This window comes from Phyllobates terribilis, unplaced genomic scaffold (genome assembly GCF_046119375.1).
Source record: "Phyllobates terribilis strain yellow unplaced genomic scaffold, ASM4611937v1 Scaffold_3__8_contigs__length_932513732, whole genome shotgun sequence".
In the NCBI taxonomy this organism is placed as follows: Eukaryota; Metazoa; Chordata; class Amphibia; order Anura; family Dendrobatidae; genus Phyllobates; species Phyllobates terribilis.
Window position 1 is genome coordinate 621,495,812 of NW_027362763.1, and position 13,212 is coordinate 621,509,023.

The following is a 13,212-nucleotide window of genomic DNA, read 5'->3' on the forward strand; positions in this document are numbered from 1 at the left end:
ACACAGTATGGTGGCCCTCACAGCACCCATACATTGTATGACTGTTTTCACAGCCCTTCACACGCATGGCATGATGGTCCTCACATCTTTTCACACATTGTATAATCACGCCCCCGCCCCCCCCCACACACACACACAGCCCCCAAATGGTATGATGCTCCCACAAATATACCCAACAAGTGACTGACGACGGCCCTCTGCTCTGGTCTTTGCTGTGTGCCCACTGTGGCTCTGAAAAGCAGACACAATATAATGATTCATGAGTCTGCTCTCTGAGTCTCAGTTGCACAGGCTGAATGGTGGAAGGAGCAGCTGGTGGCTCCCTCTTAAACCTTTATGTTCACTTGTCTGCAGGTGAGACAGGAACAGTCAAAGGACTGGATGTGGCCCGCCAGCTACATCTTGCCTTGGTTTGACTTAGACCAGGTCACATTCATACTGTATCCAAGATCAGAGATTAGTAGGTTCATGAGGCTCATAACTTTCCATTAGAAGTGATGGAAAAAAAAGAGAAATGTAAAGAAAGGTAGAACAATCAAAATTGGATATTCCATTGTGCTATTTTGTGAATGACCTCAATGATGTAATAATAAGGCAGTTCCACTTACCCTGAAAATCAGTAAGACCAGATAGTTTGGGAGCATCCAGGAGCCAGTCTGTGAGCTCACTCGTGCTGAGGACATTGCTTCGGAACTGCTTTCCTCCATTTACATTCCAGGTTCCCACGGCAACACGAGTCTTTTTGAAATTTGTAAACTCAAACTGACGTTCTGACATAGACCTTAAAACGCTTGGATTCACTGTGGCACAAATATTTTCAAGTTAGTATGCTTTTAGGTAAAGCAAAGTGAGGAAAAAACTAAAATAACATATAGAACTAAAATGTAATATAAAAGTTAGAAAATGGAAAAACAAGTGACTTTTTTTTCCATTTTTGGATTTCACTAGGTCTTCACCAATAATGCACATTGTGTGCAAGCAAATCTAGTCAAGTATAGTAAAGCCTGTATGTTCTGCATTGCTTATCACTAGTATTTTATCGTTCGTACAGATTCAAATATGTGTATTACTTTCACAGTTTCACATTTTGTGATGGGAAGGATTAGGATTTTTTCTTTGTATCTCACATATAAAATGCAAGGGAAACTTTAGGTAAGCAAGTCCCAACAGTCTTCTAACACTGGCTTTCAAAGTATTGCTGAATGACACGTGACACAGTCTGCATAGGATTTACATTACAGGAACTCATTGTGTGTGGCATCTAGCACTCTGAAAGGACCAATTAAACCAAAAGAAACCCCTTAAAAATTCTCTCTCAATAGATAGATTTAAAAGTGTCAATATTAGTATATATAGCCTAAATCCTATTAAAAAGCAGAGGGGAAGTTCAAAGGGAATGATGAAGTATATAATAATACGACAGGTAGGCTGACCCTACACAGTCCCTGAAAATCTGATGCCGATATTGTCTGTGAAGCACTGTGGATTAATGGTGCTATATAAGTGAGTAAAATAAATACCCTGCCTGGCATGTCCCTAAGGACATTGTTCTACTACAACTATCAGATAAGTTGTTTTTTGAATGTTATGTCAAATACTGTGGGTGTCTTAAAAACTGGAGGTTACATTATGCATTAATAAATTGTCCATATATGAGAACTGTAGGTGCACTTCAAGGTGTGCAAGCACAAATGCACTTTACCAGACTACATAGGATATATCATAGAACCATAAGCATATATCACTTTATCTATTGTTTATTGATATTGCTACATGAGTGCTGTGTTAGTATTTGAAGCATAGTTATATCTTAGGCAATATGCACACGGTGCTTTTTCACAGTGTTTTTTTCCGTGCGGAAATGGGACAAGAACGCTAGGTAATCCGTGTGGCAGCTAATGCAATGACAATCCTTAAATGCTGTGCACATGATCAGGAATTTTCCTGTCAGGATAGTCATTGCATTTAAATCTGCAGCATGTCAGTTCCTTGTGTGCTTCTGCAGCGTTTTTCACCCATTGATTTCAACTGAGTCAGTCAAAGCAAAAATGCAGGTAGAAAAATATTTACAGATTTGCTGCAGATTATTGCTGTGTGTTTGACTGACTCAATTCAAGTCAATGAGTTAAAAACGCAGCAAAAACACACAAAGAATTGCCCGCGGGAGACTACTCCTCCCATCATTCTACGGCTGCTTCCATTGACCATAGCAAGAGCAGGAGCAGCTGAGGGGAGAAGTAGTCTCCTCTGCCGGCATCTGTGCGCAGTGTAAAAAAAAAGTTACAATAAATCGATATTAAAATAAAAAAAGAAAGACTAAGTGACACGAAGGGAAGGAGGGAAGGGGGCCCAGACTCTAGGGAAAGGGGGGAGTGGAGACCTCCTAGGCTGACCTGATATCTCCCTAACTCCCCTACATTGGTTCCGCATCAATCGCCGCACAGGAACTTAGCCCTGTCTTTCCCTGGCATATGGACCTGGTTAGGGAAGGGGGGTGATGAGTGCTAGTTGATCCCCGCTAGCAACTAAAGACAACGAGGGGGAACAAACAAGGGAAAATAGCTTAGCTTTCTTCAGAGAGATGCATACACATCATCTTAGCTCCACAGAAAGAAGTACTGCTCTTGCTCAAGCCTTCACAAGGGGTCATGTGAATATCACCTGCGCCTCCCTATTGCAAAGTGAATGTATTTATACACCCAGGCCATGGTGTTAATTAGCAAGAGGAAGGTAGCCGCTGGGTCCTAGAGTGAGACAGATCTAAGAAGGTGTTTGTAATGCCAAACAAAGAGATGTTCTGCAACCAACTGCAGGGTAACTGTCTGTCACATCTGACACACCCATGACAACTGTCCACTTTACCGCGAGTGTCCCACGGCGATCCGATCATCCGGCGATACACTGACAGGAGACCGATCGCTCCCGGCAGTGTATAGAGCTGAGTTGCCGGGACAGAGGTCACTTGAATTCATCAGCTGAAGATCAGCTGAGAGCTTCGGTGACCTCACTTACGGCATCGGTGATGAGTGAGAATTTTCTACAGCAACACTAATGCAGTAAATGAGGTCACCGGAGCTCATCAGATGATCTTCAGCTGATGAATGCAAGTGACCTCAGCCCCAGCTTCTTAGTGCTATACACTGATAAGAGTGATTACACTCCTGTTAGTGTATAGTGCTGTCCTCTACAACAGTCACACTACTGATTGCTGATGTACTGTAACTGCTGTAGAAGTGATCCAGATCTTCGTGGGACACTAGATTATGCCATCACGGCGGACAGGTGTGAGATAAGGTTATAGGTGTTAATGGCTTCAAATGGAATGGGCGTTAGATGAGTATACAGTGTTTTTTGTGTTTAAATATATGATTAAAACCGTGTGTAATTTTATTTTAAATATAAGATTTATTCTGGCCGTGTCTTTATTTCAAATACTTTACTACAGGGTTAGTAATGGGGGCGTCTTATAGCCGCCTTCCATTACTAACCTGGGCTTCATGTCAATACAAGGCTGACATGAACCCTAACCCACTTACCCCACTTGCCACCGCACCAGGGCAAATGGAAAGAGCGGAGGCTAAGAGCCAGATTTGGAACATCTTATGGATGCGCCATTTCTGGGACGGCTGAGAGCTGATATTAGCAGCCTTGGTGGAGGCCAGGATCCATGGCCCCTTCCCTGTCTAATATTATCAGCCGACAGCTGTCTGCCTAGCCTGTACTGGTTAGATTTTATAGGGGACTATGCCAATTTTTACTGGGTTCCCCCTGTAATTTAGCCAGTAAAGGCTAAGCTGTGGGCTGTTATTAATAGCCAGGGAACATTTCTGACTAATTGCCCCTTCCCTGGCTAGTAATATCAGCCCCCAATGGTTGGCTTTCCCTCTGATGGTTATGAAAATGGCAGGGCAGCCCAAGCCATTTTTTTTACATTTTAGGCTATGTTCCCACAATCCGAACGTAGCAGTGCTTTGGATGCAGCATATTTTTGCTGCGTCCAAAATGCTGCACTCTATTAAACGTAGGTAAATCTGCATGTGTTCACTGAACCATGCAGATTTACGCATTCAATACATTCTAGAGGTCAAATTTCTGTTGCGGAGACTGGCGACCCTGCAAGTGAATTTGACATGCTGCAGTCCTGATAGACGCGAAGCATGTTAGTGTGATCCCCAGCCTCAGATGCACGTATGGATGCACGGATTTTCTAGAAATCCCATTCACTATGCTGTAACATCTGGCCGCTGCGGGTTTGCCGCTGCATAAATATGTAGAGTCAAACTCAGCATGTACTAACAAAACAAGTGTGGCATTAGAACACAGAATTTTGGATGCAGTGAAAAAACGCTGCTGGTTGTTGATTGTGGGGACATAACGGCTAACCAAACAGCTGCAAGCTGTTATTAATAGCCAGGGAACATGTTGGCCTACTGGCCCCTTTCTAAGCTAAAAATAGCAGTTCTCAGGTGCCCCAGAAATTACGTGAATGAGAATTAGGGCTAATGGGATTAGGGTTTAAGGGATTAGGTTTCGCTGACACCATGTCACGGGTGTGACAGTCATTCTGGATCCGTCTGTAGAAGGTCGCTGCACTTGGCCTTGCAGACAACTTCTTGATCCTTTCACCATCCCAACCTCTCTTGGACCCAGCGGTGAGCTCCACTTTCTGCTGATAATTAACGCATTCTTGCTGGAACTTTAAATAACACCCAGTCTCTCCAGAGAATCGCTGGCGCTAGTAGTATATTCCTCTGTTCAGGCCAGGAGTTCTAGCAGTCGGCTAGTTTCTTCTTGGGAGTTCCTTTATGATTGTTATGATCCATCTGGTGTCTTCTCAAAGCTAACTGTACCCCCTTGTCTGTTTACCTTGTTTGTCTTTAGTTTAGCAGTGGGGCTGACTAGTGCTCATCCCTCCCCCTCTCTACCTAGGGTCTAGCTCTAGGGTCAGTCAGGGATTAGGTATCCGGCTAGGTCATAGGTGAGGAACCTATTTAGGGATGATAGGGGAGCCAGGGTGTTGTAAGACATACATAGGGATCTCCACTCTCCTTTTCTCTAGTTGCTGGGCTCCCCCCCCCTCTATTCCCCTCGCTGGGTCCTTCCCATACCTAGCATGACACACCAAGCCCTATGTTTAGTGATGAAGAGGTATCAACCAGACACTCACTCTCATTACTAAACATGTAAGTAAAGAATTAAATAAGCACACAGTGAATAAAACACTTTATCGGAAATACAACAGACACATACTTTAATCATTTAAATTAACCAATATACTTAGCCCAGATCCGACAGTAATCAAAGGGTTAAAGTGATGTTCCACATTTCTTTTTTAAAATATCTTTATTTAGCTCCAAAAAGCATTCATTGCTGTACAAAAATGCATCAAAAAATTGCGGCAAAATGCGAGTTTTTGCTGACAAGAGATGCAGAAACCTTTCAGAAATTTCTGCAATCAAATCCTGACTGTGCACACATACCCTTATGGTGTTGTCTGATGATCAACTTGGATTCGTTATGCTTCATTTGTAATTAGTAGCACACATTACTTTATCTATTGGTCAATGACCTTGCTACATGAATGTTGTAAAAGTATCTGCAGCACAACTACACCTTATTGTTCTGATTGAATCATTACCTTGGATGTGCCTAAGTAACATTGGGTATTCAACTGGTCACCTCCTTTGATACTGAATGATTCGTATATTACCTTTTTTTTACGCTCAATGTCTGCAGCAACATGACAGTCTGATTCCATCAATATTAGATGGTGACTTTTTTCTATATATGTTTGTATGTTGATTTCGGGGCGAATAGGGATACTGAGGGAATGCCAAGTTGGGCGGGGGCGCCATGTCGAATTCTTAGAGTTCCAACCTACGCAGCCAGGCAAGGTATCAGATTTTCAGGGACTGTGTAGGATCATCCTGCCTGTTGTATTTATATATACCGTATATACTCAAGTATAAGCTGACTTTTTCAGCACATTTTTTATGCTGGAAAAGCCCCCGGCGGCTTATACTCGAGTATATACTTACATTCAGGCTGTGGATAGTGGGGTGGGCGGGGCAGCGACAGTGGAGAGGTGCACACAGGCAGTAGCCGGTTGCTGCCGCTACCACGTGTGCCCGCTTCTAAAGAGAATGAATATTCACTCTTCTCCACGCCCATGGGAGTGGAGAGGAGTGAATATTCATTTTCTTTAATAGCGCACGCAGTATCAGTCACAGCTGCCGGCTTCCTGCTGCGGCTCAGCGATTCTGTGTGCCCGCTATTAGAGAGTATGAATATTCACTCTTCCCCACTCCTATGGGCGTGGGGAGGAGTGAATATTCATTCTCTTTAGTAGAAGGCACATAGGATCGCTCAGCAGCAGCTGGAGCGGTTGCCGCTGTTGACAGTGTGCGCTATTAAAGAAAATGAATATTCACTCCTCTCCACACCCATAGTCCCAGCATGGAGAGGAGTGAATATCCCCATAGTAACATCATGAGCTGATCAGATGCTGAGACCAGCTGCTGCTGGCAGAAGAACAGGATGTAGGGCTGTAGCAGAGGGGAGGAAGGTTAGTAGAAGTGTTTATTTTTTTCATGTGTGCAGTGCCATGTATACCAGGAGAGGGGGGCCATGCATACCAGGATTGGGGATGAGGGGGCCATGCATACCAGGACTGGGGACGAGGGGGCCATGCATACCAGGATGAAGGAGGCCATGCATACCAGGATTGGGGATGTGGGGGCCATGCTATCAGGATGGGGAAATTTACCAGTAGCTGCTGCATTTCCCACCCTAGGCTTGTATTCGAGTCAATACGTTTTCCCAGTTTTTTGTGGTAAAATTAGGTGCCTCAGCTTCTATTCAGGTCGGTTTACACGCGAGTATATACGGTACTTCATCATTCCCTTAGATTTTCCCCTATGCTTTTTAATAGGGTTTTGACTATATATACTAATATTGACACTTTTAATATGTTTATTAAAAGTTTAATTTTTAAAGGGTTTCTTTTGGTCTAGTTGGTTTTTTTTGATAAGTGGACCCCACGGTCTTTATATACCTTTACGTTTTTTTCATCTAACACCCATCGAGAAGGGCACACCTTAAAAAATACTTAGGTTAATTTTTTATTTTCTAAACTTGTGCAAATATATGTGCTGTGTACCGTTAGGGCAATCAAATACTAACTGATCGCTGTGTACCTTGGTTTCCAGTGCAGCTTTGGTCCTCTACTCACTCATGTGACTGCAATTCTGACTAGCTGACTCACACGGAGCTTTATGTGTGAGCCGGGAGTTGCTATTACTATATAAGTCTAAGGAGAGTCAGATGTGCCACAAAAGGCTTACAATGTAAGGGCTCATAATCGGATTGCACTCTGACCAATGTCATTCAATGGGATACAGCTCATCTGCAATTTTTTTCTGATTAACCCCTTAAATACCACTATTAATTGCGACAGTGACATCTAAGTGCTTACAAGGTGTCAGATGTCTTGTACAGCCATCACTCATTTGAATTTCACCCACAAGGGGGCGCTATCCACTTAACCTGATCGCAGTTTTCAAACAGCAAGCAGGATTACATCCTATTAACGGTCGCCGTTTTAATATATTTCGGTGGTCGTTAAGGGTTTAAATAGGACCTTTCATTGAGTTTGAGCATGTTTAAATGGTCACATCTAAAGATGAGCAAACATGTTCAGAAAACGTTCACCAATTTCAAATTTGGCATGAACGTTACACATTCGGATTCGTGATCAGACACCTGAGCGTTTTTACTTAAAATCGGCAAAACTCGTAAAAGTGCGGGAAATTATTGCGTTTTCCACTACAGTATTTTTTATCACTTTGGCTAGGATAGTGGTGCTGCATGACGAGCAGGGGGAACATGTTTGATGAGTTTTTTTTCGTAACTTAATGTGTGCAGATTGCGGAAAGCCAATCAGGGTTCAGGAACCATCTACAATGTCTAGAGACAAGCGCTAGTACCATTGGCTGCTGAAATCACATGTCCCTCTCCATATAACGAGCGAACATGTTGTTTTAGTGCCATTTTGTTAGTATAACAGCGCAGAGAGGATGCTCGAGATGCTGCTCCTGGATACCGAGAGATAATAGATAGCTAGACAGTTGCTTCTATGTCAGATAGTTTAGATAGATAGGGTCCTGTGAGGCTGTGAAATCGACCTTCCAGCAGATCAATCATTTTTCCTATTAGTGATGTCCAGACAGAGACAACAGAACACATTTCAGCATTGAACTCTGTTGTGCCCTGATGATATTGTGCTCCATGCACGAGTACACCTTTGAAACTCTAATTTTTTCTGTTACTACCGTGATACATACAGCAGGCCACATCTCAGCTTGTAATTTTTTGGTACATATATTCTATTGTATATAGGCCTTATCCACAGTAAAAAAAATAATATTTTGTTGCTAATAGCGTGCTCCAACTACACTATCTGAGCAATATGAGTGAGAAAAAGTGAGGTTGTGGTGGAAGGGGTGATAGGCTTGGTGTTCAAGGTGTACGTGGGGTAGGTGGTAATGTTAGTGAAAGCTCTAGTGAACCAACACCGTCATATTCTATGCAAAGATAACTGACAACTTCTGTTACTGGACGGGCTACTCCACTCTCTTTCTTTGGCAGCCGCGCAGCGGCACGCCTTGTACATGAGGGCCAGAAAGAGGATGTGCTTCAGTGGATGGCAAGCGCTGCATCAAGTGGCCTCTCCTCCTCTTCCTCCACCTCAACATCACACACAGTACAGTCCTCAGATGTGGCAACCCAATTACCCTAGTTTTCACCCACGACACAACTCTCCAACCGCCCATCTGACTGCCCACAGATGGGCGAGTCTGCAGAGCTGTTCGCAGATTCTATGTGTTTCACACACGCTGCCTAAGTTCAGATAGGGGCGAGAAGGGTTTCATGAATTCGTTGTAATCCTGGGGGAAACGTTACTCAGGGCGACCATAGGCTGCAGCTTCTCTCAGGCACATGATAGATTCAGTTGCTGACCAGACACATCTAACAAACAGTAGAACAGTAACATTTAATAAAGCACGGCCAGTGCCATGCAAATGTCTCTTTGAGCAACAGGCTCCAGTAATAACAGTACAGTTTCCTTTGCAGCACACCAATACACAGTATATTATCTGGTAGCACAGTACAGCACAGTTTTAATGCATACACAACCAAAGGCTTTTCCTTCACAAGGACTCAATTGTACACAGCATTCTTTATCCTGCATGGAGAGGGAGGGGGGAGGGTTTGATGAGGGAGATGATCTCTGTGACACAATTACTTCCAGTCCTTATCTTCGTGCCCGATAATACTCTTCCTGAACTAACAGTGCAGGATATCTGACCTATTTTGAGCTTCAACCTGGACTTGAATCCTGTTCTCTTTCCTGCATTTCTGTGAGATACAGATCACACACATCATTTCTACCTTTGGCTGCAGCCAGACAGTAAACAACTTCCCCACAATCCCCCTGGGGCTCTGCTAAAACACTCCCCTTCTCCTGTGACTGTGTTAACCGCTCTAGTTGATGGAGCACAACACTTCCTGTCTCATGTGCTAGTGTTACTTCTAATAGTTGCTGAATGCTTTTAAAGCAACAGCACTACTTTCTGCATGCTACAATGTTCCCTCCTTTTCGAATGTCGTCCTCGACATTCATCTTAATTGGTCAATCTGACCAATTCTGAGACAGTGGTGAAAGTTGGATAACTTTATATACAAATTGGCATTATGAAATTGGTATAACGTTCATAAACATTGATAACAACCTAATCTTATGACTTTTTTCTTGTAGGATGCCTGTAAGAAATAAACAGTTAACACAATTAAAAAATCAGCATCTCTTCAGCTGGAGTTTTTCGTATATCTTCAACCAGCTCTCTCTCTCTCTATACTTTTATACTTTGTTTCTACAAAGTCTTTTAAGGAAAATCAAAGCATGAAAACAAGTCTTTCCACCAGGAAACATCTTTCATACTGCCTCTCAATGATGAATACCACTCAAGTAAGTTTACCTGGTCCACAGGCAGAGATACCTATTTCCAGTCGATAGTCCTTGACATTTGACTCGGTTCACCAAGTGTCTCATATGTCAGCATCACGGACCTCCTCACTTCTCGAGTTGACATCCTCCTGGTGGGTTGTTCTTCAGTGACCACGGGTTCTTCGGTCACAGAAGTTTCTTCTGTCACACTCATTTCCCGTGCTTCCTCAGATGCTCTTAGAGATGCCTCTGTAAGTTCCTGTACTTCTCCTGAGTCGCTTGTTTCCGCACGGTCTGGTAATTCCGCTTCTCCTGAGTGTTGATAGGTCTCTTCAGGGGCCGACGTTCGATCATCAGATCTGAATTGGACTTCACCTGTACTCCTTGGTGTGAACTCTGGAGCCTCCGGACTTAGTTCACTCTCCTGAGGATGGTACATCCCTCTCCTTGCAGGTCCGAGAAATACAACGGTGTGTTCTTCTCCATCGGAACTTTCAAGGTCACTATCCACCTCCAGAGCTTCAGTCTTTGGTGGTCCCTTAGTCGATCTCGGACGATGTTAATCTACTTCTGGGAAGTCTTGCTGTGGTGGGAGATAATCACAGGGTAGTAGTAAATTCAGATGGACTATTCTGGTTTTCTTGTCTCCCGTTTCCAACCGGATTTCATACACTGGGCTGTCATCAGCTTTCCTCCTTACGACCACATACACCTTGTCTTCCCAGTACGAACAAAGTTTTCCTGTACAGCCTTTCTCACGTATGTTCTTGACTAGCACCCGGCTTCCCGGTGCCAATTCTACTCCATAACATTTTTGATCATAGTACTCCTTATTCTTGCTCTGTCCTTGCATAACCACTTTGGATGCTATGTTGTATGCCTCTGCCATCCGTTCCTTCCATTTCCGAACATACTCCGGATACATTCTGTAAGTCTCTGACACCGGAGTATCGAACATGATGTCGATTGGCAGTCTTGGCGATCGTACCTACAATAGGAAGAAGGGTGAGTAACCCATTGCATCATTCTTTGTACAGTTATAGGCATGTATCACTTTTGACAGAATTCTTCCAGTATTTCTTCTCATCAGCTGTTAAAGTGCGCAACATCGACAATAATGTCCGGTTAAAACGTTTCACTTATCCATTACCCTCTGGGTGATAGGGCGTTGTGTGGGATCTCTGAATTCTACAGTACTTTCCTAGCTTGGCAAAGAGCTGGTTCTCAAATTCTCTTCCTTGGTCGTGGTGTAACCTCGTAGGGAACCAAAACCTCAAAGCAAAATCATCGAAGATCTTCTCTGCCGCAGTTTGATCCGCTTTATTGGTGGTGGCATATGCTTGAGCAAATCGAGTAAAATGGTCCATCACCACCAAGATGTATTCAAAGCCACCCTTGCACGTCTCGAGATGCAGAAAGTCTATTGAGACCATCTCGAACGGATACGTAGTTTGGATGTTGCCCACAGGTGCCCGGGTTGATGTGTTGGTACGTTTATCTTTCAGACACCCACACTCCCTGGTCACGTACCTCTCAATATCTCTCTGCATGTGCGGCCAGAAGAAACGTTCATGGATCAAATTTGTTGTCCTTTCCACTCCCAGGTGTCCCATGTTTTCATGGAGTTCTTTGAAGACCAACCTACGGAATACTCTGGGTAGTACCAACTGCCAGTTTTGTCCTCCTTTACGATACAGGATACCGTCTTCATTGAGGTAGAGCTTTGTCCATTCTTTAATTAAAACAGATGCTGCTGGTGACTCATTGTCTTTCTCCCGTTTACTTGGGAAACGATTTTGGTCCACATAAAGTAGTATTTTACCAATTATCTGATCTTCCCGTTGTGCTCTACGGATTTTTCCTTTTGGTAGTTGTTGAATAGACCGGGGGTGATCTTGTTCTCTCGTTTTATGGTGGTTTCCACCGTCAAAGGACACCACAATGGTGTGTCTTCCTCCTGATAAGCTTGTATTGCTTGGGTAGTGCTCTCAATTGCTTCCAGACTGACTTCCTCCGAGCATTCTTGCATGAACTCCTCAGGCTCTAGTGGCATTCTCGACAATCCATCAGCATCGGCATTGCATTTTCCTGGCCTGTACTAGATGCTGAAATTGTAGTCAGCTAGTTCAGCGACCTATCTCTGACCCACTGCATTCAGTTTGGCTGTAGTAAGGACATAAGTCAAAGGGTTGTTGTCAGTGTATACCTCAAACTGTTTTCTGTACTAGAGATAATTTCTAAATCATTTACAGACAGCCCATTTCAGTGCCAGGAACTCCAATTTTAAGGAATGTAGATGGTAATTCTTCTCAGCGTCTGTCAACGTTCTAGAACCGTAACTGATGACTAATTTTTCCATCTTGATGCTGATACAGAGCAGCTCCCAGTCCAACTTGAGAAGCATCACAATGAAGAACAAATGGTAAATTGAAATCAGGATATCCCAAGATGGGTGGTTTTACCAGGTAGTCTACTAGTTCTTCCAATACCTCCTGGTGGTCTGATGTCCAGAGAAAGGGCTGGGACGAAACGGCGTTGTTTCTTTTAAGCCCGGTCCTACCCGCGTTCTTCTTTTTCTCCATGGGTAGTGTTGTCTCTGCTGCCCCCCCCAAGAGGAGGTATAGTGGGGCGGCAATCCAGGAGAAGTTCCGAACGTAAGTACGATAGTAGGAGAGGAATCCTAATATCTGCCTCAACTCCCCGACAGCAGAGGGCCGCTTGTCTTTTAAGGCAAGTACCGGAGCGATTTCTGCTGGGTCCATGGTATATCTTTCTCCGGACACAATTTTCCCTAGAAATCGGTCTTGCCTTTTGAACAGTTCACACATCTTTGGGGTCAATTTAACTCTGTGTTGTTGATACTGCTGTAATACAGTCGTCACATCTTCAACATGCTCCTGGAAGGTTTTACTGTGTACCACATTGTCATCTAAGTATGGCTGGCAGATATTGTTCCTCAATCCTTCTAAACATATCTCCATGCTTTTCTGGAATTCTGCTGGAGCTGAATTGAGCCCAACCGGTATGCGGATCCACTCATATAACCCCCACGGTGTGATGAATGATGTCAAAGGTCTACTGGACTCTTCAACAAACCCTTGATGGTATGCTTTACCCTGATATAAGACAGAGAACCAGGTACTTCCTGATAGGCTATCCAGCATATCTTGAATCTTTGGTATCGGGTGCCGATCAGGTACTGACTT

The 13,212-nt window shown here is 43.7% G+C and overlaps 1 protein-coding gene across 3 annotated transcripts in view; it reads right to left on the reverse strand.

Moving 5' to 3' along the window:
• SYNJ2 (synaptojanin 2) overlaps nt 1-13,212 on the reverse strand; it is a 573,751-nt gene that overhangs the window by 157,453 nt on the left and 403,086 nt on the right. For all 3 annotated transcript variants that reach the window (XM_073671522.1, XM_073671524.1, XM_073671525.1), the window contains one exon: nt 609-800. In XM_073671522.1, the coding sequence (XP_073527623.1) occupies nt 609-800 (192 nt within the window). The remainder of the gene's footprint in view (nt 1-608; nt 801-13,212) is intronic.